Source organism: Antennarius striatus, chromosome 23 (genome assembly GCF_040054535.1).
Source record: "Antennarius striatus isolate MH-2024 chromosome 23, ASM4005453v1, whole genome shotgun sequence".
Lineage (NCBI taxonomy): Eukaryota > Metazoa > Chordata > Actinopteri > Lophiiformes > Antennariidae > Antennarius > Antennarius striatus.
In genome coordinates, this window is record NC_090798.1 from 11,330,527 (window position 1) to 11,356,629 (window position 26,103).

At 46.5% G+C, this 26,103-nt stretch overlaps 2 protein-coding genes across 3 annotated transcripts; both read left to right on the top strand.

Annotated features, from left to right (window-relative positions):
• The first annotated feature begins 23 nt into the window (after window positions 1-23).
• LOC137590196 (synaptopodin-2) lies at window positions 24-15,454 on the top strand. Of its 2 annotated transcripts, XM_068307651.1 has the most exons (5): window positions 24-162; window positions 5,216-5,367; window positions 6,194-6,987; window positions 8,379-11,314; window positions 13,944-15,454. In XM_068307651.1, the coding sequence occupies exons 1-5, from the start codon at window positions 55-57 to the stop codon at window positions 14,523-14,525; spliced, it is 4,572 nt and encodes a 1,523-aa protein (XP_068163752.1). In that variant the 5' UTR covers window positions 24-54; the 3' UTR covers window positions 14,526-15,454. The 2 variants fall into 2 exon arrangements, with proteins under 2 accessions (XP_068163752.1, XP_068163751.1); XM_068307650.1 differs by lacking the exon at window positions 13,944-15,454 and having other exon boundaries at window positions 8,379-12,983.
• Window positions 15,455-16,860: 1,406 nt separating this feature from the next.
• On the top strand, window positions 16,861-22,361 carry LOC137590281 (myozenin-2-like). Its single transcript, XM_068307796.1, has 6 exons — window positions 16,861-17,174; window positions 17,896-17,985; window positions 18,485-18,651; window positions 19,945-20,089; window positions 21,805-21,973; window positions 22,053-22,361. Exons 1-6 carry the CDS (start codon window positions 16,886-16,888, stop codon window positions 22,276-22,278), a joined length of 1,086 nt encoding a protein of 361 aa, XP_068163897.1. The 5' UTR covers window positions 16,861-16,885; the 3' UTR covers window positions 22,279-22,361.
• Window positions 22,362-26,103: the final 3,742 nt, after the last annotated feature.

A 26,103-nucleotide genomic window follows, 5' to 3' on the forward strand; every position in this document is an offset into this window, starting at 1 on the left:
GCTGACAGCTCCATGTCTGCGCCGCGGAGGTTCGGCTGAGGAGCTGAACGCAGCATGGGCATCGGGGATTACATCTGCGTGACGCTGCGTGGCGGCGCGCCGTGGGGGTTCACCTTGAGAGAGGGAGAGGGGGACACCTACAGACCCTTCATCGTGTCTCAGGTACGGATCGATCGGGTTTGATTGGTGGGAAATGTGGATGATCTGTTTTATCCAATCGGGATTTCTAGCATCAAGTTTTGTAGAGTTAAAAAAAAAAAAAAAAAAAGTTTAAAAAAAAAAAAGCTGAACAAACTGGTGGAAGTTTTTTTTTTTTCTTTGTGGGTCCTCGACACCCTTATATGGTCAGGGACAAGAAGAGACGGCGTGAAGCTGAGGGGAGTGTGATCTGTTATCACTCAGACAGACGCGCTCATAATACGACTCACCAGTAAAACGCACGCACAGAAGGGGGTGGTGGTGGTGGGGGGGGGGGTTGTAAAAAGTTGTGTGTCTGATAGTTTGGATTTAATCGTGACAGATAGCCCACAGGAACAATTTTTTTTTCTGATTTCCACACATTCCTTTACATCTTTCGCGCTTGAGGACGTTTGCGTAAAGAATCTGCGTGTCGTTTTGACTCTTTTGACCACCTGTCACTTCCTGCTGTTCCCACGGAGCAGCTTAGAATAAAAAGTTAACGTGCGCACAAGTTGGACATGCAGATGTGACACCCGCAACATAAGAGTTCGTGGATCGTAAAATAAGCTGTAAATAAAAGACTTTTAGAGCTTTTAGGTGATGTCCGGTGAGGCCAGGTGTGTGCGTGGACTCTCTAAACTCTATATATGGTCTAAGGCTGCCACTTAAGCTGCTCTGATCCCTCATGGAGTGGAAATGTAAACGTTTCTCTGCTACATTCCTGCCACATCAAAGCTCTGGAGCGTCTGTTGATCGTCTCCGCGACAGACGCTCCACTCTCCTCACAAAGGCTCGGACAGTCCAGATGTTTACGCGCGACATTTTCTTCTTCTCCTTCCCATCTGGAGGGGAGCGCACACACTTTGAAACGAGCTGCTAAACATCTGGTTGTTGGTTTTCCAAAACGCGTAAATAAGAAAACTCGGTGGGGGGGGCGCATCAGAAGGAAAACATCTAACGCCTTTTTTTTTTTTTTAATTCTCATTTCTGTTGAAGATGTTTACATAAATTGATGTTTTCAATAACCTTGACCCCCCCCACACACACACACACACACACACCACCAACACCACCAAGGATGTCAGATTAAATCCACGCAAAACTAGCGCGCCTGTGCCAAAACAACTGTTATAAAATTATCTGCCAAAAAAAAAAATGAGCAGCGACTCATTTATGAATCAAAAGTGGGCAGGTTTGACTCCTACTTACCCCATTACCCCCCCCCCCTCATGTGGGGTAATGCCCCCCCTCACACACACACCTCTGCGACCTGTTTCAGTTTCAATTTCTCATGTTGCGTGTGATTTACCGCATTAATTGTCGGCCTATTACGCATGAGGTGCCTCAGACTGGTGCAGCTGTGTGTGTGTGTGTGTGTGTGTGGGAGGGGGGTATGGAGGGGAGGGGGGGGGGGGTTCAGTCCTCATCTGGATCTTATAACTGTAAACATACCTCCTAAGTCTTCTTCTAGAACGGCCGGAGAGCCAGGTCTGTGCGTAAAGGTCGAGAGCAGCCAGCATTCCTGCGTCATGACAAATCCGGTGAACGGAGAGACGCGCTTTGTTGTCCGGCTTCTGTTGGAAACTCGTTTCTGGAGCGATCGGTGATCGTTAGACGTCCTGACAGCCGCGACAGCCTTCAGGCCGTCCGCTCCTGAAAGGTTCTCTCCATATAAGGGAGGCCAGTGTTTTTCTTGGAGTCCTGGCCCGAGTACAAAGTTGATGAAGTCACTGTATTTGTTTTAAAGCCACAGAAACGGCATGAATTTTTTTTTTTTTTTTTACAAGCAAATAGTCAAACTTACATTTCAAACAGGGTCAATTTGTATTTCACTCTTTTTCTTGGTCACATTATCTTAAGCAGATGCAGCTTTATTTATTTTTTTTGGGGGGGGGGTGACATTTCTCTGGCTTCCTGCCTGGGAACAGACCGGATCAACAAATCATTAGGAATTTGCCAAATGAAACAGAACAGCTGATTTTTATTTATTTTTTTAAATTTCATATTAATATTGCAAATATCACAAATCCTCACTGCCGTCCTGTGAAAACCATTCGTCTCCTGATTTGTCATAAAAAAGCTTATTCTCTGTATTTTTAATTATTTTTTTCTGGGGGTATTTAACCTAAAAAGCTTCCAAAAAACACAAAGCAGGCCTTCGGTTTATCTCAGGACACTCAGGAGAGAAGAAAAGGTTGTGAAAGGTTTCTTTTCCAGAACGCTTTTATTAAAAACGCTGAATTAAAGAAATATTTCTGTCTGAACCTCCTTTATGAAAATTCATGATGCTGTGTCTTCGGGGTGGGGGGGGGAATGTTCTAAAAGAACGAAGCTCCCAAGCAGCTTTCAGTCCACCAAGACTCCAGATGAAGTTCTGGATCATTCTAGAGAAAATAAAACTCCTCTGGTGGATCTAAAGGAGGAAAACCAGGAGTACTCCTGTAGGAAGGGGCCAGGAATTAGAACCTGGATCTGGATCAAGGAGAAGTGGAGACGTTTATTTTGAAGGAGATCCGGTTCCAAGCAGCTGATAAATAGTTTATTTTTGCGAATAAACGATTTAAAGTTTGATAAAACTGTAGTTTTAAACTATAAACGAAATAAAAAAAAAGACCCCCCCTCCCCCCTTCTGTTGATGAGCGCAGCCGCTACCTGTCCGGCAGCTGGAAAGGGGTCTCCTTCAATGTAAAAGCATAATTGTTTAAAGATGGGGGGGGGTGGGGGCAGCTGGAAGGGAGGGGGCTGAACGTTTAAAATCCCGGGACAGCACGTCTGCGTAATCTTGGTTAATTGCACCCCCACGTGGTGTAAATTTTGACGCACACGTTGCTGCGCTTATTGGAACCACGTTGACGCACCAGGTGGGATCCGCCCGCGGGAGGGGGTGGTGATGGGGGGGGGGGGGTAAATGTTTCTCTTCCTTTTTTGGAGCAAGAGCATTTTGGCTGTGGCTTGCAGACAAATGGTCCTCCCTGTTATGGGGGGTGTGGGTGAGGGTGGGGTGGGGGGGTCCCAATGGACGCGCATAGCTGCCTTATAGGGCCTTTTCACACACTGTTAACTCCTAAAAACTGAGAGCGGATTTACAGCTCTGTAAAGTCACTCATAAAATATTTCTCTGCGTAAAGTCAGTGGAGTTTTATTGCTCAGGATTTGCTTTGTGAATTCAAAGCTGTGTACGTCGGATTACCTGCTTTATAGACGTCAAAAACCTGCGTTTGAAGGCCAGGTAGTAAGACAGGAAGTGTGGGCGGGGTTTCAAATAATTCTACATCTGCTGGAATGGATGCAGAAAAAAATGGATGTTTTTTTTTTTTAATTTTAAAAAGAAACTTTATTTTGAGCAGAAATGGTTTGACGTTCATGCAGGGATTCTCCTCTTCCTCCATCTGTAGAGTTATGTGTGTGCAGCGCCGCTCAGTGGCAAGTTGGCGTCACTGCAAGTCAAGGTTTAAAAAAAGAAAAATCCCCCAGGAAAGTAGAAAAATCAATAAATCTAGCCCAAATAAATATAATTACATTGGGATTTTTTTTTTTTCAAAGAATGTTTTCCGAAATCTTCTTGTATTCCGTAGTTTTCTGTTTTATCATCTTTATGAATATAAAGTTTCACAATGTAGCCGCAAGAGGACACAAGCCAGTGTCTTATTGTGCCGGTACCACACCCGGATAAATACAGAGGGTTGCGTCAGGAAGGGCATCCGGCGTAAAACTTTTGCCAAATCAAAGATGCGAATCAAACCTATGAATTCCATACCGGATCGGTCGAGGCCCGGGTTAACAACGACCGCCATCGGCGCTGTTGACCTACAGGGTGCCGGTGGAAATTGGATTATTGTTGATCGAAGAGACAGTGTCACTGAGGAAAAGACAGCAGACAGAGCTGGAGGTAGCAGAGATGAAGATGCTGAGGTTCTCCCTGGGAGTGACCAGGATGGATAGGATCAGGAATGAGTACATCAGAGGGACAGCACATGTTAGAGGTTCTGGAGATAAAGTCAGAGAGGCCAGACTGAGATGGTTTGGACATGTCCAGAGGAGAGATAGTGAATATATTGGTAGAAGGATGCTGAGTTCTGAACTGCCAGGCAGGAGACCTAGAGGAAGACCAAAGAGGAGGTTTATGGATGTAGTGAAAGAGGACATGAAGGTAGTTGGTGTGAGAGAAGAGGATGCAGAAGACAGGGTTAGATGGAGGAAATTGATTCGTTGTGGCGACCCCTGAAGGGTAAAGCCAAAAGGAAAAGAAGAAGAAGATGAATATAAAGTTTCACACACAGAAATTTATGAGATCTGGATAAAAGGAACTTTAACACAGTAAAACTACAAAAACAACATTTGTTTGTTGATGTGTGATGAAAAACTGCTGCTGAAATGAGTTAATTCTGGGCGTTGAAGGGCGTTGGTTTGATTGGTTTCCTCTCATGTTGGCTGACATCGGCATGAATCTGTAAATTCATGGATTCTTTGCCTTTTTTGATATTTTAAATCTATTTTATAACAATCTGGCTCAATTGTTTTTAAGAAAAATGAGATTATTACACAAATTAAACTTCAGTAATCATAGAGACCAAAAGAAAACTTCCCTCTGGGTTTATTTTTTACTGTTTAGAAACTTGTTTGCATTTCTCCTGTGGTTATTACCTCTAATTGCACGAGACTGAAGTCATTTGGCCCCTGGCTGCATAAGTTGTGCAAAACTTAACAGGGGTTTTATCTTCATTAAATCCTTCTTATTAATGAGCCACTTCATCAGCCTCAGGAACAAACTGCAGGCAGATGAAGTCATCAGTCATGACTGGAATTGTGTTCAGAGGTGCCCTTTAAAGCCATCTGTAGAGCTGGGTGTCTCTGAAGGCCTGCACATACTGACCAATCCTGTTGTCGTTGCTTGAACAAACTCCAAGACTTCTTCTCTTCTCATGTCTCAGATGTAACCACCCTGTCTTCACTCCAGCGTGAGGCTTATTCATCCTCCACCTGCTCTGATATAAGATTTCCTCTTCCTGATCTTCTTCTTTTCGTTCTCTTCCAGGTGGAAGATGGCGGTCGGGCCTTCCTGGCTGGGGTGCAGGAGGGCGACGAGGCGGTGTCGCTGAACGGGGAGCCGTGCGCGGATCTCACCCTCTCGCGGGCCCTGGCGCTCATCGAGGCGTCCGTCGACTGCCTGCAGCTGCTGCTCAAAAGGTGAACAACAGGAATCACCTCTGGAACTGAGTGTGCGTTCGGTCTTAAGTCTGATGTAGCATAAATGATGATTGTGCTACTCTATTAGCATTTAGATAGCATGTTGCTTTATGACCTGTGCTGTTTTGCATCTTTCAGTAAATCACAGACTGTCTGTATTTATACGTGCATCCGCGTCTTTGAATATTAATGAGCTGACCTTCTGACTGGCTTTTCTGATTTAACGTTAAGATCTCTGTGGCTATAAAAGGACCAGAAGTCGCATCGGATGAGTGCAAAGATTGTTTCTATGACTGCACCGCGACAGAATCTTGTATCTGTGGACCTGCAGAGCTGATGACCTCAGCTCGCGGCTATCAAAACGTATCAGGATACGCCGCTCATCGCCACGAGTCGGCCGAGGCCTCAAGGATTTAAACTCTATCCCTCGAGTCAAAGATGTTCGCCGTTCCTCGCTGACCTTGAGAGTGGAAATGGAGCGGAGCGATGTGGGAGCATTATTATTTTCCTCCTGAGGGACCTGACCCTTACGTTTAACACGAGGCGTGAAGATTAAATCCACTTGATGACTTTTTACAACTTGAGCGCTGGGAGACGACATTTATGTCCCCTCACATCTAACGGCTCCAGTCCTCGGCGATGATATATACGCTCATTTAAATGGTGCAATTTAATGAGCACAAGCATAGATTTGTGTGAACGTTGCGTCCTTTATGCGGGTGTGACGATCCAAAGAAATTCCTAATGGGGGAGGTAAAAATCCCTCTTTTTAATACTGATGTTAAAGAATCTCTTCTCATTCCTGTTCTCCACTCTTTTCTGAAAGATATGGCCCCGTCACTTCAGAAGACTACGAATCTGACGAGACGTACTACGGCCAGAGAGACTCGTCGGATGTGGTTTTCCAAAGCACGACCCTCCACATCCTCTCCCCAAAGCACCGGTCCCAAAGTCCCAGGGAGCTCTACATATCCGAGTCCCAGGACGAGGCTTACAACGAGGAGTCCGACAGCGACACGGCATTTCCTAAGGAGCCCCAGCTGCTGTCCACGGAGCTCCACCTTCCTTCATCCGGTGGTCAGAGGGACCAGCGATCGGGTTTTAAGGAACATGAAGATGTGCAGCGTTGTTTCTCCCCTGGGGAGATGGTGGAGCTCCAGGTGTCCCTGTCTGGGCAATCCTTGGATGAGATGGGCCCCACGTCTCTTGGGAGTGCCCACGGGATCCAGGGCGATCTCTCCAACAGAGAGACCATCCAGATGATTTGGGCCACCACCACCACTGACCCCGAACCACCCTCCGTCAGGGAGCCGCTGGGTCAACACGGGGTGGTGCTCAGCTCCCCGTCGATGCTGGGGCAAGTGGAGGTCGTTTTGCAGCAGCCGTCAGCATCAGGAGCAGGGAGGGGCATCCTGAGTGTGAGTGGCCCCGGGGTCAGCGGAAGCACTGGAGAAGAAGGAGAAGAAGGAGAAGAAGGAGGAGGGCGCTGCAAAGGAGCTCCTGAGTCTTTCACCGTGTCCTTTGGAATCCCCTCAGAGGAGGCGACACCGGCGGAAGAGCAGGACTCCGATTCGGAAGGAGATCGAGACAAACCACACAAGCATCGGGCGAGACACGCTAGTAAGTACCTTCATTGGGTTTAACCTCCTGGTGGTCGCTGTGTTCTCCGGTGTTCAAGAGGAGGAAGCATCTTTACTTCGAGGGAGAATCTGCAAGCTAATAAGTTCCATTTGTCAACACAGGTGTGCATTCCGAAGCGTGACATCCAAAATAGTCTACGTCATTGACGGCAGTTGGGGAAGGGGGGGGGTTGCTCGTTCCTTCAAATAGAAACACATCTCACCTGATTCACAACCGAAGCGGCGAAACCCGCTCAGAGGTGGCAAGGGGAGATTAAAAGAACGGGTTGTCGATGGTGTGATGGGCGACACGTTGTAAGTCATCTTTTGTGTAGCGGGGCGATGATAAATATGGATGCCGAGATGCTCCTGCATGCTGTGTTGAAGACATAAATATAGCACCAGCATGTTGGCGATGCCTGCAGAAGTAGTTGTTTGACGGACACCAGCATGTGCTCCCCCCCTCACCCCAATATGATACCTGATCCTTTCAAACTGGGTGCTTTAACTGTGCTAAAAAAGAGACTCCGTCTCTCACTCCCGCTGTCCCCCCTCCACCTTCAGGTTAGTCCTGCAGGAATATAAAAAAAGTAAGCTTGGGTATTCGTTTATTCACTCTTCCATGATTTAAAAATTGGGTTTGTGGTGTGATGCATGTTATCGGATTCGACCCGAACGCCAGGACGCGTGAGGGATTTTAGAAGAACAGGAGGATTTGACTGAAGGGCTTGTGAAGTGGTAGATAAGGACGGGTAGAGACGCTCTGGTCTCGGTGGATTTCTTGCATGCTGGCTGTATTTAATCCTTCTTGCTTCACTGTCTGTGGACAAAGTATGAAATTAGACATAGGTCAGAGAATTATGTACCTGCTTTTGTTCATTCAACCAAAGTAATCACATTAAAACGCTGTGAACAGAGGAATTTGAATATTAAATAGGCTGTGATTAGAATATACATTTTTTTTGGCTTTGGTTTAATCACAGTTGTTTTTATTGTCTTCTGTCATTCCTGCTTTTTCATGGAAGATTATATTAAAAATGTTTCTTTGCAGAAGGACGATATCAGCATTGAAATTAATTGCTTTGTGACTAACTTAACGCTGTTTTGAAACTTCCACTGATATTCGTATTTGTTGTCTCATAAAAATAGCTTTCCATCCTGATAATAAAGTAATTAAGTCGAGTACAGTTAAATGATTAATGCTGGTTCGCTGGGCAACTCGTTCTTAAGTAACTGATGAAAGAGCTGAGGAGTACAAATGGAATAGAGATAAAGGGAAGCGAGTTGAAGTTGTCTTTTCTTTCAAAGTACTCCATATTTATTTGATCTTTCTTCCCCGTTCAGGACTCGTCATTTCAAACACTGAATCCTCTCCCTTCCTTCTCTGTTTAGGGCTCAGGCGCAGCGAGAGTCTGTCCGAGAAGCAGGTGAAAGAGGCCAAGTCCAAATGTAAACGTATTGCCCTCCTCCTGACGGCTGCTCCACCCAACCCCAACAACAAGGGGGTGTTGATGTTCAAAAAACATCGGCAGAGGGCCAAGAAATACACGCTTGTTAGCTACGGCACAGGAGAGGACGAACCAGAGTACAGCGACGAAGACGACGAGGATAACGAAGACGAGACCCACACCGTTGAATTTACCCTTCTGGCTCCAGACGGTTCAGAGATAGACAAGCATTTCCTCACCGATACCCACGATAGCAAAGGCGTGCTAACAATCAACTGGGACAAGGGCCTCCTTGAGATCGAAAGGAACCTGAAAAACCAGGCAGAGATGGAATGTTTGCCTGAAACCAAGGGCAAGGGTGCCGCCATGTTTGCCCAACGGCGTCAAAGGATGGATGAGATTTCTGCTGAACACGAGGAGCTCAGGCGCCAAGGGATTCCCGTCGAGGGTATCCAGCAGGCCGAGAAGAAGATGGCGGAGCACTCCTACATACAATCTGCAACAGAAGGCCATGCTTACATGGATGTAAACATGCACCAACAAAGCCAACAACAACAGCAGTACCAGCAATACCAGGAGCAGCAATACTACGAGCAACAGCAGAACTACCAACAGCAGCAACAGTACCAACAACAGTACCAGCAGCAGTATGAGCAACAGCATTACCAACAACAACAGCAACAACATCAACAACAACAACAACAACAACAACAACAACAACAACAACACATGTATCAAGAACATCAGCAGCAGCAGATACAGCACTACTCCACCAACGTCAACGGTTCAGTCCAACATCAAACCACTGAAATGCAGAGTTCGTTCAGCAATCGCACCGCAAAACCTTTCTCGGTTGGAAACATGGGGGCTACCCCGTATGCTCCCGCAATGAGTGGGACCAATCAGGATTCTGTGGGCCAAGGAGAGCAGATAGCTTCCCGTGATGAGCGCATTTCTACTCCTGCAATTAAAAGTGGTCTTTTGATGGACACAAGGAAAAGAAACACTGGCAAGCCCATGTTCACCTTTAAGGAAGCACCGAAAGTGTCACCTAACCCTGCCCTGTTAAACCTCCTCAACAGAAGTGATAAGAAGCCCGGTTTTGAGTCGGGGCCTGAGGAAGACTACCTTAGCCTTGGGGCTGAGGCTTGTAATTTTCTCCAGTCTGCCGTTAAACACAAGATTCCGCCACCAGTTGCCCCAAAACCTGCCATGAACCCTGGTTCTCTTCCTTGGTCCCCGCAACCAGACATGAGTAACCAGGACATGCCTCAACAAGTTGAAAATAGTGTAGTCACACCTGCTGTAGCCCCCACCATGGAGGCTCACCCTGCCCCCGAACTAGAGCCAATCCCTGCACCTGTCCCTGAGTCCTCTCCCCCTCCTGCCCCACAAGAGGCTCCTGCCAGCACTGCCACAATGATTCAACCTCCCTCAGAGCCTGAATCTCAACAGCCTCTCCAAGTGACAGCTCCAAAAGAATATGATCAAATGAATTCCACCCTTCAGCCTGAACCTGCTCCGGTAACGCAAACGCAACAGCAGCCATCTACTAGTTCGTGGCATCCAGCTCAGAAGCAGCTCCTGGAACCACCTCCAAGGCAGTCCCCAACACAACCGTCTTGGATAACATCTCAACCAACTCAAACCCAAGCTCAGCCTCAAATCTCTACAAATACCTGGACACCTCAGAACCAACCATCCTGGAATCAGCCTCCAGAGCAACCACAAGCCCAGACAAGTGTCCAGCCTTCCTGGGCCCACCCTCCAGAGCAGACACAGTCTCAGCCACCCTGGGCACACTCTCATGGGGAGCAAAATTTGCAGAAAATGCAACCAGCTTGGGGTCAACCTCCTGACCAGCCGATGCAGCAACAGTCTCACGCCCCATGGGCTCAGCTGTCACAATCACAGTCTCAGCCTCAGCCACCTTGGGTGCAACAACCCCAGCAAAAACCCCAGACGCAACCCTCCTGGGGTTCGCAGATTCAGCCAGAAGCCCAGCTACAACCTGCATGGGTTCAGCCCCCACAACATCAGGCTCCACAACAATCTTGGCCTCAACCCCAAGCACCTAGTCAACCCCAACCCCCCTGGGCCTCAACCCAGCCTCAACAGCATCAGCAGCAGCAACCTTCCATTAGCACATGGCCTCCTTCTCAATCTCAAGCCCAAGTTCAGCCTCCTTGGATCCAAGCAAGCCAAGTCCAACCACCAGCACAGCCCCAAGCAAGTTTGAATCCATGGGCACCAGTACCTGCCCAGGAACAATCCCAGCCATCATGGACCCAGCGCCCTTCAGAAAACGAACAGCCCCAAATGGGTTCTTGGGCCCAAGAGCAAAATCAGGCGCAATATCAGCCACCTTGGGCTCAACCTGTTCCACCGCAGCCTACGCCACAACCCACCTGGCAACAGTCCCCATCAAAGGCTTCACCACAGCCACCAATGAGTGCCTGGCCTTCAGCCCAAACACAGCCTCAGCCACCGGTGAATACCTGGGAACCCCAGTCACAGCACGCACCTGTGAATGTGTCCACGTCAATGGTCAACATGCGTCCCTCTCCAAAACCGTGGCATCCACCACAAAACTCCCCACAAAATCGAACCCCGCCACCCCCACCGCAGCGAATGCACTCCTTCACGATCCGAAGAACTTCGTCGCCCATCAACCCAATGGCGACTGTGCTAAACCCGTCATTGCAAGGTTCGTCCTTTGAGATGCCAGCCGTCAGAGGGAAAGGAGCGGACATGTTCGCCAAGAGGCAGTCTCGCATGGAGAAGTTTGTCGTGGACTCTGAGACCGTGGAAGCTAACAAGGCCAGCCGGTCCACGTCGCCATCTGCTTCCCTACCCAACGAATGGAAATATACACCCAACGTACGTGCTCCACCTTCAAGGGCATTTAATCCTATCCAGTCTCCTTCTTACCCCCCAGCAGCAACAAAGCAGCCCCCTCCAGGTAGCCCTTTAACCAAAGCCAAGAAAAAGGGCAAAGAGAAGTCCGCCCCGGCCCGTAAACCCCTCAATGTTGTAGATGTAATGAAGCATCAGCCCTATCAACTCAATTCCTCACTCTTTACCTTTGGTCCTGCAGCAGAGACTCCACCCCCTGCACCAAAACCCGAATGTCCACCTCCTAACCCTCCCGTCGAAACCCAACCAATTAGATATGACCAGATGGGCCCTGTCCAGCAAGCTGGACCATATGGTGCCCAGTACCCACAACAAGCCTATGGGATGCCCATGCAGCCTGTGATGCATGAAGGCCACTACCCGCAAACTCCAGTCAATATGTACCCTGCTTCCAACCCTTACCAACAACCTGTGGGCACTCCATACCAGCAAGCATATACCCAACAGTATCAGCAACCCGCCCCACCCCCTTACCACCCCCAAGCGCCTCAGTCTCCAAATGCCCCTTACCAACAAGCACCGCAGGCACCTTACCAACCTGCTAATAGCCCTCCCTACCTTGCAACACCCTCAGTATCTCAGTACCAGCCACAGCCACCAAGTAGCTTCGGTGCTCCCAGTTTTCCCGCTGCTGCAAGACCTGAATCTGCAGCTGGTGGCAACCCTGCAGCAGTGCCAAAACCTAAATTTACAGCTAAAAAGAGCTCGGCTCAGGTGTGGAAGCCCATGGCGGCTCACGAAGAGTAAATCAGGATTTGTGTCCGCTTGAAAAGCACAGATATCAATATGGATACTTAAAAATATCCCCAAAAATTGAAAGGTCAGAAGATTTAATTTGATTAATTAGCTAAAGTAATGGTAGTTTGAGAATGTAGGGGGAGCGTAACGCTCAGTCAGAATTGAAAGGAAGCGAGAGAAAATTAAGTGAATGGTACCGATGGAGAAAACAGGAAGTCGAGCTTTCAAAACAAGAAAATTCAGGATTAAAAAACTAAAATTAGAAGTTGAGCAACAATGATTTGATCACCTAAAGCAGTAGCAACGGGGGTCTCTGGGGTGTAATGATACCAAGCGGAAGGCTAAATTAGCAATGTTAGCGATGTCGTCAGTGGGGTGAGTTTCAGGTAAAGCTATAGAACATAGTGACAACTGACATTATCTGGCTTGAACTTGATTTATTCCTCGGTGGCTTTCCCCTGGCGCCATTTCCAGAAGCAGAACACCTACCTAAGTGGGTTAATTTTATTTTAAGCTTTTTAACAGCTGTTGCATCATGTTAGATACTATATTTAAAGGGCCTCATGGAGGCGGCGATGAGTTCCAGGGATAGTAGGCTTAAATTTCCCCTCAAGCCAGCTGCAGCCACTTTATTTCAGGCCTATTTTTCTGGTAACGGAAAAATACGAACTGTGCTGGTTTCACTCTTCCGTCCTTTGAGTTGATGAATGAGCAACAGAAGGTGGTTTTATAGTCATGAGAATCAGCCTGGTCAGGTTCACAAATGTGTTTTTTGGTACGGGGCTGTTTTTGTTCTTCATGTTCTTTTCTTTGACCCTTTCCTTTGTGTGTTTTCTTCATGGTGCACTTTCTGTATGATTCACTGCAGTGCAATTAAAAATGTCTTTTATCCATGTTTTGGCTTTCCTTTATTTTGTCCTCTGCATGCACTTTGTGTTCCTTGTGTTCCTCCCTTTTCCCTCCGACATGAATATTACCATCTAGAAATAGTAAAGGGGATACATTCTCTCAATACCTGGATGAAGAAATTTTACATCACGTTGACATCACGAGGCTGATTGGTCGATCCTGCTCTGGATGATGTCAGTATGGACTGAGGTGTTGCATCGCAACCATACTTTACCTTCACTGCATTCTGAGCACAGGTTTATTCTCATAAGTATGTAAATGCTAATTGTGCTAACACTAATAGGTTGGCACCTATTATATACATTCTTACTTATATTACACATCTTATATCTTACTTCCTGTCACTATAGTTTGAACACAAGAGTCATCACTAACTAATCCAGATATCCGAGTCAGCAGACAGTCTCCTTCTCCTCCTCTTCATCTGTCCACCTTTTCTTTTCATGTGTCTGCACTCCTTTCTTTCCAGCTCTTCTCTTCTCCTGATGCTGCTCAGTTTTTCACCAGATGATGGCAGCACTGTCTTCTTCATCCTCCGTTCAATGAGAAATACATCGATGCTTTGCTGCTCCTCATATCCCTTGATGGTCCAGGCTTCCCGTTTAGCACCTTCTGTATCACATTATCAGGGAGAGCGGTGCATTCTGGGAACTCCGGGTGTTCCAAGCAATTCAGAGAAGTTCAGAATTCATGAATCTCTCAGTTTAATTTTAACATTTGCTTCCTAAGTGCCTTTGAAACCATAAAGCTACAATATTTTGCTGATTTTGTATATTTCTGCATAATAAATCTTTTATTTTTAACATGAAATGCAAATTTAGGACATCACAGCGTGACGAGCTGTTTGAAATAGTTTCCAAGCGGATTTAATTTGGCCAGATTGCCAGTCTGCCAAACAACAAATGAACCTCTACTGAAATAAGCATGTCTGGATCTTTCTTTGCAGGCACTTGGCAGGAGTTACTCTCTCTCCCCACCAGCCAGAGCTCCGTCCAAAGCCCAGCAATCCGTTTCGGCTTCTTCTTCCCCTCGGCTTCCATTCCGATCCCCCACGGCTCCGCCGACGAGGCAGACATCTCGGCTAGAAATGGGCCGAAAACCCCTCACTCCCTGGGAAGCCGCCTCCCGGCACCCCCTCGGCTTGGTGGATGAAGCGTTTACCTTCCGTGACCTCCAGCAAACCCTCGCCTCCAACGTCCGCCTGGCAGCTCAGCGGAAATCGCTTCCGGAGCCGCCGGCCGACTGGACGGCCAGAGTTTCCTCCCAGGCACCACAGAAGAGGAGTGGCTACACGTGGAGCCATAGCCGAAGTCAGAGTCGAGCACCGCTGCCGCCGTTTCTGACCACGACAAGGAGCGCCGTGCCCTCACCTGCTGGGCATGCTGGGTACAGATCTCTGCCCCGACAGTGGCGGCCTCAGAGGGTCATGGCGGAGGCGAACCCATCGTCGTACCCCGGGTCCTATCAGACGGGAAGACAAACTTACAAGTCCGTGTACACCAGCAACACTTGGACCTGGAGGCGGTAGGATAGAAACGAATAAAGCCCCGCCCCCAGCCATCACTGATCCCGCGACACGTTTAGGTGCCGTTTGATTTTTGATTCACTGATACCCACGCGAGTGAGGAGAGTTAGCTAACAATTTTTTTTTTTCTCCACTTTTTGCTCTTAAATCTTAAAAATATATCAAATGAAATCTTTGCATGCACAATCAAATGTGAAAAGCTTTTTTTAAAGAAATGATTTAATTTCCCTTCGGACTGAAGAAATTTGATCTCAGTTCGTACGCTGTCCCGGCGTTTACGGGGGGGGGGGGGGGGTTAAGGTTCTGCTGTGAACGTATGTAGCTAGCATGCTGGTTCTTGCAGTGATTGTGCACTTTTATGATAGGATTTTGTTCAGTTATCATTTCCTGTCGCCGAAGATGTGTTAAAGGTGATTTCTGATGCTGGGGGGGGGGGGGGAAGGTTAGCGCTGTAGCTTAGCATGTCGTGGGCGGACACGTTATGTTGTGTTGTTCCAGTTGTTGTCTTCAAGATTTGAACACCTAGGAATCTGAAATTTTCACGCCGTGTTTGAATAAACGTTGAATGAAGGATGTTTTAGCTGGAAGAAAAGGTACGTTTAGAAACATGACTCCAAAAGGATTGTTAGAGCTGACGATAGCTTCAATGACCCTGGGAGAAATGCATTCTGTTTGGTTTGCGGTTTGTGTTTAGGATTTTTTTTTTTTGTTTGTTTGTTTGTTTTGCTGTCGATTTGTAATAATCTCCCAGATTAACGCCTGTTTGCTCTTTCCAGAGTGTACATATCATCGTCACCCAGACAGAAATACCAATTATCACTTGGGATTGTTTGCATCTCAACAAACCCGCCGTTCCTTGAAGTGCACGTCTGTGATCATGACACTGTACACTAATAATCAGTTTACTGAATAAAACAACTAAATACCACCTAGTCCATGTGTGCTCTTTGCTCCAAACATGACATTGCTTTGCATCATGCCTCGTCTCTAACGGTGACTCGCTCCATATCCAGGGGGAGGGGGGGGGGTGGTGGGGACCTGTTCCCTTGGCAACCACTTACATAACAACAGTGGGTACCTACTGTAGTTGAACCATCACAGAATGACAGATAAGGACGCGGGAGGAGTGGATGACAGACGTTATTTTGTGATAAATTTAGATTTAAAATGAGAAGCCGGCTGCTTTTAGACTCTATCCTGTTATAAGTGGGACGTACTTTTATTTATGATGGCGTCGAGAACAAACCTCAGACCCTCAGGGGGCTCACGTTCCCCTGCTGATGTCACAGAATGTACTTGTTGTTGTTTGTGAATTGCATCTATGGAGATCAGACAAACAGAATGTCAGCGGCTTGTTCTTTGTTTTAATTGTTGGAGATTTGTCAGAGTTTCTAACAGGCTGCTTTTTAATTCACACGACCTAAAGGATCGATAAAGACTGTTGGTGTTTGTTCAGTCAGCAGCACTTCATCACCAGCTCACAACACGCTAGAACTACTAGCTTCAAATGGCTAATGTAGAAGTCTAATCGGTTAACTGTTAACACTCTAATAGTGTATTATTATTCCCTTGTCTTTTAGCCGGCTGTTAGAACTATTTATTTTTCATCAGTTTCATCAGTGATGATCTAAATGATTAAACTGACTTCTGACATCTGTTGTAATTTAAATGGTTTTTTTACTATTTGTTGTGCTATATAGTTGTTTCAGCAATTTTTCTGGTTTAATTTGATTTAATTTAATTTTTAATTGTTAATCACAATAATTTTTATGAATTTCCCAGTTTAGGATCATTAAAGTATATCTAAATTAATCTAATCTAATCTAATCTAATCTAATCTAATCTAATCTAATCTAATCTAATCTAATCTAATCTAATCTAATCTAATTTAAACAATTGTTTCCATAAGGTCACCAGTTACATATTATTATTAAGGTGTTTTTTACTATAGTATTAGCAATTAATTCTTACTTTTATTCATATAGTATCTATCTATCTATCTATCTATCTATCTATCTATCTATCTATCTATCTATCTATCTATCTATCTATCTATCTATCTATCTATCTATCTATCTATCTATCTATCTATCTATCTATCTATCTATCTATCTATCTATCTATCTATCTATCTATCTAATATATAAACCAAATGGCTGTATCATTTCTTTATCTCCCTCTTTCAACACTTTATAATCTAAGCCATGCCAACGGTTCATCACTTCCAGCTTTTGTTTCCAGCTATTTATCTCCAGCATAAATCATGTTTAGCATGAAGCTAACGCTACATCCGAGTGTTTCCCGCCTGGGAATCACTCTTAGAGATTATCCTGAGCTTCCGTCCTGACGCTGGCAGAGGGCGGATGATGGATGTAGATGGAAAAGCTAGCAGTAGTAGCGGCGATCTAAATTTAATCTCCCCTTTGCTCTCTTGTGAACTAAATGCCAACGACAGCAGCCGGGCTGACACCCACCGCGGGGTCGGGCTGCAGTCCCCCACCCTCATCAAGCACCAGTGGCAGGAAGCACGAGCACCAAACCGGGTCGCGCTAACCGGCCTGACCCTCTTGCCTCTCATCTTTCTGACTTCCAACCCTGAGGAGACAGGCACCGCGGGAGACCCCCCCCCTCCCATAGGGTCCTTCAGGAGAGGTAAGCATCACCGGGGCTCCCCACAGGTTCCCCTGAATCCAGTCTGATTCTCACCATCACCGGTTTTAACCGGATTAATCAAGCAGCTCACCACGTGTTGGAGTTATGTATTTTTATTATGCTGTCATAGCTTGATTTTTTTAAATTTGTGAATGTCCTATTAAAACAACAGCGACAGCAAAAAACAATTCTTTCATTTTTCTTGATTTTTCAAAAAAATGCACATGACACCGTGAATGTGGAATCAATTTTATCGGAACTAAAATGAAATGATTTGCGGTGAAATGTTCTTTTTTCTTCTATCCCTCTGTTTGGTATTGACTCGTGTTGCGTTCACTGACACCTGGGTGCAAGCTTTCCTCGGTGCTATTTCATTCTACCTTACGTGTTTGCTGTGACAGCACTGTGTTCTCCGTCTGTGTCCTTCCAGCCCACTCGGGTAATTTCGAACACATATTGATTCCCAGAACCCTGACACAGCTGGTTGCCATGTCTGAAGAGCATGTGCTCGGCGTTTAACGGTGCAAGGTTATTTAAAGGGATGTGCTAGCTTTGCCCTTTTTGCAGCCCCAATAAATTCTGCTAGGCTGGTTCTGCCGCGGCATGGACTCCTGATGTTGACTGATCGATCGCCGACACGTCTTGCTTTTTGTGTCTCATCTCGAGTTCGAACAACCTGCACTGATTCGATCTGTCTCCGCTGACTTTTTAACCTCCCCAGGGGCCGCCATGTCAAAGTTCTCCACCATGACGACCGCTGAGCGGAAACTGCAGGCGGCAGCGATCTGCAAAGAAGTTCAAGCCCTAGAAGGTAGTTTGATCCATTCCCTTCTTTCTCCTGTTGCATCCCTCGCTTCTCTAACCTTCCGTCTATCCCTACGTACTCGATATGTGCTCTTTATATAACACGTGTAGTCATCTGCATAAATTTAATACCGTGTGTTCACTTGTGCGACGGTGGCTAACTATCCCTCCAATGACATTGCCTATAAATAAGCAAATGAAGACTTTTATTGGCCAAATTGTCTAATCACATTATCACTGACCTTTGAGCATGCTATTTCAGGATGGGGACAACTGTATATTTGCGTAGGGGAGGGTCTGAAGGCGACTGACAGCTGAGAGATATTCTGCCAAATTATGCGTCTCCATAATCAGAATGCAGTAGCTAGCGTGAGGTGCTAACCACAGAACGACCACGAGACATGAGATGACAATTCCTCGTTTATCATATTGGCAGGAATACCGTGTCAGCGGAACGAGCAGTCGGCCTTTTTTAACATCATGGTTGTTTGTCTCCTTGTTTCCAGATGTAGAGATGGATCTTGGGAAGAAAGTCAGCGTGCCGAAAGATGTCATGCTGGAGGAGTTGTCCCTCACCTCCAACCGGGGGTCCCGACTCTTCAAAATGCGCCAGAAGCGCTCGGATAAATATACCTTCGAAAGCGTCCACAGGGAAAGCGGCGAGCAGATCAATGTAAGCAGAAATGCCCCAAAAATCTAAAGTTGGACCTCTCAAGTAATACAGTATCTGTCCGAGAAGATGTAGGGGCAGTCAGACATGGGATTGATGTACTAGCAGTAGCATAGCTTAGCATAAAGGGTAATCAAGGGGGAAACAGTTAGCCTAGCTTCTTCCAAAGGTAAAATATATGCCTCTAAATCCTGTAAAACACAAGAAGTTCTAGTTTCAGGGTAGGATTCCATCGTTCTTTTCCTGGACTATCCTGTCCCTTGTGACTTCCTTGAAACGTGACATCACGGTGATGTCTTGCAGCACACGCCTTCCCTGATCTTACATCATTCCCGCCATCTATTTGACGAACAAGCCGCCGTACCAACACCGCCGCACGTTTTCTCTTTGCGCCGGCTTCCAGTTTGGCCACATCTTTCCCCTCCATCTCCCGAAAAACATTCGCACAATACCTCACATCCTGACGAAGTGTATGCGGGGCAGGTTGCACACTTGAATTGTTTATTTGACTCGTGTTGTCGAGACTCAGAGCCGCACAGAATAGTAATTGTGAAAGTCTTCCAGCCGGTCATAAGCAGCTTTATTAATGTGCCTTTGTGTATGGACGGGCAGGTTGCCAAGTCGGCGTTTTCTTCCCCTGGCAGGACTTATCCTAACCAGACCTGCTGACATGTATGCACCAGAGCCTTCAGGAAAACTCAACAAGATAAACTCGCTTTCTCTTTGTCACATCCATTTAATTAGCAGCAGTTAGATCCTCTTTCATTTGGTTTTATGGTTGCCTTGTGTGCTTTTTTTTGCCCTCTCAAAGTCCAGAAAGAATAATTAGGAGGCTCCAGGGACATTTTTCCCTTCATCTTTTGAAGTGAGAAGGACTCTCATATCTCCCGTCTGTTTATTGCTTGGAGCAACGGAGGGATTTTGTTTCATGTTGTCAACATTTCCTGAGGAAGTCCTGGAGTAAATCATCATGGATATCTTCCAGAGGGATGAAAGCTGAATGTTTCCCAGTCCAAGAAATGTTAATAAGACAATTCCTCTGTCGCCGTGGCAAACTTGCCACATCAAGGTTTATTCAAGCGGGTAATAAAAAATGGAACATTGGTCTTCACACCAAATAACTGACTAATATTACTGATTGGTTGAGTGCACACATCCTACTCTTGGTAGGACAAGTATCCATCCTGCAGGAATTGGGGCACATCCTGAAATTTGATATGACTCAAATGAAAACCTTGTTACTTTTAGTTTGCTTATCTATTCTCTGACTCTCTCTCTTTTCCATCTTTCTTTCAGACCGCGGTTGTTTCTCAAAGTGACAATGGTGTCGCCACAGAGAGCTCCGGCAACAAGACCGACCTGGGCGTCGACCCATCGCCTAAAGTACAACCTGAAACGCTAAAGACAAGATCGGTGCCCAGTCCAAACAGCATTGCCCCGGGTAGGGGACAAACCAACAACCTCTTTCTCCATTATTATTTTCTCCAATTCCAGCCATCAACTTTACAACTTTATATAAATTAGTCTCAGCCTCCACAAAGCACTGCCTGTCTTTCCATAAGGACTTTTTTGATTGTACTCCAGCAGGTTTTGATCATGTCGGGAAGCCTCTTCACGTCGCCTTGAATCCGCTGTCCTCAGGCGGAATGCTTATCTTTTTATCTTCATCCCACTCCTTTTGTTTCGTGTTTTCTCCTCCTCCTCCTCACTTCTCTCGTAACCCTGACAATCAGCGCGGCCCATCTTTTTTCAAACTCTAGTTTCATCCCCATGGGAAGTGTTTCCTGTTTGCCTCTGGATACCATCGCATCCTCCCTCGTGTTTCAGCTGACACAAACCCGGCGCTGATTTACAGACGGGTACGGCCATGCTATGGGGGCGGGGCTTCAGATCAAATGCCACTCCTCAATGTGTGAGTGAAGTCATGTCAGCCGTAGCAGAAATCAGGGCAAAGTGCGTGAAGTATCAAATGGTAGGAACTCTTATAATAGCTCACCCATGGTCAATGTCACTCCGCTGCTAGCAAAACATGCTAAAGTGGACGCTTTGGATGCTAGCAGATTAAAAAGGCCTTGAGAGATATTGTGTTTAACTTAAATTAATGTGAATCTCACTGTATTTTCTGAACCACATCTAATCATTTAATACCTCAGACAGACTGAACCTTTATCACAAACCTTGACATGATCACTGTGTTCTCCCCATAGGAAAGGTTCCAGGATGTCTTTCTTATTTACGTCTAGTGTAATCTTAGTCTAACCGCTTCCAGAATCTGCATTCTTTGAAATGTTTTGTCACATTTTCTGAAGAAATATCTTCATTTTCTGTTTGTAAATGTTGTCCACCTCAAGTGCAAACGCTTTTGGTAGAAGAGGCCAGTCATTCTGCGATTGTCGGTGCCAAATCAGGGCTTTTTTCGTCTCCAGCTGGGCGTGTGATGAACCCCTCCAACAAAAACATCAACTCAACAAACCGTCCGGTCGACAGAACGCCGTGTTTTGTAATAGATTCCGCACAAAATCCCTAAACATCCCCTCAGGTCTGTTTGGTCTCTCCTTCTTCCTCCTCGGGGAAAAGCATAAACTCAGGAAGGGGGATTGTTCATTGTGAGAGGTCGGGACGGGACACGACGCCCCGCGTTACGTAACGCCCCTACCCCCGCACCCTCCAAGAGAAGAGCTGGGTTTGAAGGATAGTGCTTTTAATGGGCCTAAACCGTCAGTGCGTGGATGACGGAGGAAGACATACATGTACACACATACGTAGAAAGTCTACCTCAGAAATGTGTGTAAAATACATACTTTTTCCGATATTTTTCAACATACTGTATAACACACATTATTATTTTTCAGTTCTTTTTAAATCACTCATCCTCTTCTCCTCTCTTCGCTCTTGCCAGTGTCTGATTTCTTTCCTGAACTTCCTTATCCAATAATCATTCGATGAGTCTTCGGCGCATTCTTTCCGTTGCTGTTCCAGCTGCAACCGAACGACCAGGGATCAGTTAAACGAAAGGAATCAAAGGAAGGATTTGCTTTGTTTGGACAGCATGTTAGTGTTTGAGGAGCCGCATTTAAAGAGAGAAGACGAGATGTGAGGATTCTGCTCTGTATTTCATATCTTTTCAATCGCTGCCTATCTTCTAATCCCATCCAGGATATGGAGCTCCTTTAAAAGACGTCCCTCCTGAGAAGTTCAACAAGACAGCCGTGCCGAAGTCCTACCGGTCACCGTGGGAACAACCCATCACCCATGAGCCGGCCCCGGCCGACGCTCCCGAACCGGAGCCCAGGATCAAACCCCCGGCCTACAAGAGCTTCAACAGGTCAACTTTATATACGTGATTGTGTTTTTGAATCGATGCTGCGTCACTTCCACTAAAACCTACGATGCTCCGTTTCCAGGGTGGCGATCCCGTTTGGTGGCTTCACCAGGACGCCTGCTCCCGTCACAACCCTCCAGGTGGAACCCCTCCCCGACTACCCCCAGCTACGGGACGCACCGAACCGGCCCTCCTTTAACAGAGCGGCTCCAGGGTGGGTGTCGACGGTCGGTCCCGCCCCTTGCCCCGCCCCCTGCCCCGCTGCTTCTCTTAAGCCTGTGCTCATACCTGAGTCAGATGACCTCTGAACATAGAATGAGGTCACGCTGGGATGCTCGGCCTTCCCAGGATGTTGACTCAACAGGAATACATGAAGTCTATTGTAGAGAAATATACAAAAAGAGTATATTTTTTGAAAAACAACATATTTTTTGCTCAATAAAATGACGTAAAAATCAAATCCACATTATGTTGTCCTGTTTAATTTTTATTTCCCATGCCTGGGTTTCGTTCCCTGTCGCTACTAAAAAGCAGAAGCTGGATCTATTTTCGGTGCGAAGCTGTAATATATTCCACGGATCGTTTCACGGTGAGTCGGTGGGCGCTGCGCTGACGGCTCATTTGAGTGAATGATGCTCCTCCTGTGTGTTCTGGTCGGATGCAAACCCATCACTTACGGCAGGGCGCTGGAGGCCGAAGATGCGTGAGAGCCGCCGCCGTGCGCCTCAAGGTTGCAACATCTGACAGATCAAATCTCCTTCAGGCGACACGAACGCCTTGACCGATTGCGTCGCCCATCTTTTGGCTGGGACCAGGTCAATCGGGTGGGATTGATGGGAGGCCTGTTTTCAAAAAAACGAGAATGACGTTAGCGTTCAGTGTTAAATCTTGTTGTTGTGGTCCACCCTGTCTCCATCCATGTGACTCCGTCCACCATTGGCATTCCCCTCCTATCCTGAGACCCTTTGGAATGCGCTGCTCCCTAATGAGTTCCTCCTGCTGGACTCTTCTGGAGAAGAGTCGCTGCCAAGAACCGCGGTGAATATTGAGCTGTGTTCATTGAAGGCGGACGTGAACTCTTTCAACTCTGATTGAAGCTCTGATCAAAATGAGGAGATTAAAATATTTCTGGCAGAAAGCAGAGCGAGAGTTGATGATTGGGGAGCGGGACGATTCAATTATTAGTCAACGAACGTAACTGTTAGCCTTCAGGCCTCGGCATCAGACGGCACAGGACCCTGGATCCTGTGATCGTTGGTGACCTGGTGATCAGAACAACTTCCTCAGAGTGAGATTTTTTTTGGCAGCACTCTACTTGTAGCCTCACTGAAAAGGAGAGAGGAGGGAAAAGCAAGCAAACACCTGATAAGGATTCAAGACTGCGTCGACGGCTTGTGCAACAAGACGCCCGATAAGACGGAGAGACGCCGGAGTAGCGAGATTCAAATTCAACCGCATTTCATCTCTTGGCTTCTGTTTGCAGCTGGCCTTCGGTATCTTTGTCAGCAGTTACCAGCGGGCTCTGCTGCTGCTGCATTCACTGTCCTGCTGCAAAGCTCAGGTCCCACAGGTTTCCATCTGCTCCAAGCAGAAACGCATCGCCGGCTGAGGAGCACGCTGCTGACAAAAGCGCTTAAAGGTCGAGCCACGACATCCGCCGTTAACCCTGGGTGGATTTCTTTGAGTATGCAGGGGTCGGTGGAGAAAACGAGTTTATTGAATAATCTGAACGTACAAGTACACATGTGGTGCCTTCAAAAGCAGAGCATCCGCAGATTGTCCACCTAAAATCTGGGATTGCGATGTTATGTCAGTATAAAAATCCATAAATACCCTTCGCCGCTTGACCTCCTCCTGATCCGATGACACGTCGGACTCGCTCGGACTGATGGATGTATACAGCAGGTGTTCATTCTCCCAGCAAAGTGCAAAGCCCAATGGGAAATCTAAAAATATGGGAAGCATCCCGGGGGGTCATTGGAGGGGTGGAGGTGGTGTCGTATTCCTGATACGGGTGAGGGTGAGGGGTCGGACTGTGTTCCGACAGGAGAAGAATGAAGGTGGATGCTCCGTCTTTTGGTCAAATGAAAAGTGGAAATGATTTGTTGACCGCATGCACCAACCACATGACTCGCCGTGTTATGGAAGGACGCACACAGCTAGTCGTAATTAGCCTGTTTGCACAGATGAGCATTCAGAACTATTCTTGTTTACTTGCAGGAGCCCTCGAGGCCAATTAAAGCTGTGTTTGCTAGGTATCTCCTACCTCAGGGGACCGAGGTTGACTGGTCAATACATTCCAACTTCTTTCTTTGACTTGTAGCCACTGAAGAATTATTAACCTACAACCGCTAGCAAACAAAGAGTCACGCTGGAACCACCAGCTAGCGTCGCAGCTTCCCCGGATACGGTGAGTACAGCAGTGAAGTATGTCGGTTAGCGCTGTACTCCAAAATAAATGTGATACAGGCTAATACCAAGACTGTACGCAGACAGCACCCATTTTCTGCAGTCCTATGCAAGGATTGGGAAGGGTCCAAACGAATAGACTCAAATTAGAACCAAGGTAGTCATCCCCCGACACCCCTGAATTCAAAATTTTACCCTGACCTACTTGCATAGGTCAAAGATCAAAGCTAGGGCTCAGACCAACTTACTCACACTGGCCTTCTCCCTTGTTTTTCTACCTTATCCGGTTCCTGAGTGTACAAAAGTTGAAATTTGACCAAGCTTTCGCAAGGTCAAGGTCATGATCTCATTTTTATCCGCTTTGCTGCTTGAGTAATGCACTTTTTGTTTCATCTTTCTATCTGCAACGGTTGTGAAGATACTTTGTGGACTAAGGGACTAACGGACGGATGGACGAACAAACAGACGAACGGACAAACACTGACAATTACAATACATCACCGCTTCGAAGCGAGATATAATAAATGTACATTAAAGAGTCATTTTACAAAGGATGGATAAGATCTGCTGCTTCCAAGGCAAACGCTCACTTGATTGTCTTTTATCATTCGTTTATTCGAACAGTGACATCATTTTCCAGATGTCAGGCCCTCTTCGACAAACGTCCTCATCAAGATCTTTGTTCCGGAGAAACTTGAGGAGCACTTTTGTTCCCAAAAACTCGTCATTACAGGATTTTAATCCCTGGTTAAATATAGCGGGAGCTGCTTCGGAGGCGTCGCCTCCTGTGGCTCCCATTGTGGCATTGGAGCACGTCTAATCTCTTACGTAACAACGGGGCATTCGGCGATACGTGACTTCACATTAGTCGTAATTTAATAGCAACAAAACAAATGTTCATGGAGGGGATTACAAGCTCTTTTATTTCTGTGTGTCCAGTTTGTTGTTGCAGCGGGATGAGAAAAAGGAATATCCCAAGTTATAACCTCGTGTTACTTCAGTACAAGCTGTACCATTTGGATCATTAGCATGTTCCTGATGTTTAACACGTTCACACCCAAACATAAACACAGATCACACAGTGAGGTTACGAGACTCCATAACCCTGGAGCTCCTTGGGGTCTCGATGTCCAAGGAGAGGTCTCGATATCCAAGAACATTTCCACCGGTGACACGGTGGAAATGGTTTTGCTTCCTCAAGAAGAAGAAGTGTTGGAGGAGGTGTGAGAACAGAGGAGAGACAATCTGCCCGTGTGGTAGCTGAGTGTGAAAGGGGGTCACTTTGAGCTGGTTGAAGTGGTCTGAAGGGGCTCAAGGGTGCTGGGAAAAAGACTCCAGGAGCGCCTTATAAGAGAGAAATCCCTGCTTTCTAATTCGTTTAATCAATTTCTAATATATCCTGGCATGGTTTAATGCACGGGCTTAAAAAAACCCCCGTTTTGAACTATTGCCCTACTTTAGCTTGTGTCTCTGGGCTATAGATTACAGTAAATATGGATTGAAAAGCCAGACAGCAGGGATATAAATAGCGGGCTTTATATAGTGGATTGAAATTGAATTTAACTGACCAGTGACCCAATCAAGATCATCAATGTTTGCATCTATCAGATGGAAAAGGCGTGGGCTTCCATACAGAGCCGGGAAAGGGTCCGAATTAATTAATCCTGAATTAAAATCTCTTTCAGAATATAATCCAGTTTTTATGGGTGAGTTCTTATCGAACA

What these genes read in the sequence shown, in the direction of transcription:
- LOC137590281 (XM_068307796.1), top strand. Translation starts at nt 16,886, where the DNA reads ATGATGGATGTAGATGGAAAAGCTAGCAGTAGTAGCGGCGATCTAAAT. An exon ending in TCCAAACAGCATTGCCCCGG is followed by an intron (nt 20,090 to 21,804) that starts GTAGGGGACAAA and finishes AATCCCATCCAG; the next exon opens with GATATGGAGCTCCTTTAAAA. An exon ending in GCCTACAAGAGCTTCAACAG is followed by an intron (nt 21,974 to 22,052) that starts GTCAACTTTATA and finishes CTCCGTTTCCAG; the next exon opens with GGTGGCGATCCCGTTTGGTG.
- LOC137590196 (XM_068307650.1), top strand. Translation starts at nt 55, where the DNA reads ATGGGCATCGGGGATTACATCTGCGTGACGCTGCGTGGCGGCGCGCCG. An exon ending in GACCCTTCATCGTGTCTCAG is followed by an intron (nt 163 to 5,215) that starts GTACGGATCGAT and finishes GTTCTCTTCCAG; the next exon opens with GTGGAAGATGGCGGTCGGGC. An exon ending in GCATCGGGCGAGACACGCTA is followed by an intron (nt 6,988 to 8,378) that starts GTAAGTACCTTC and finishes TTCTCTGTTTAG; the next exon opens with GGCTCAGGCGCAGCGAGAGT.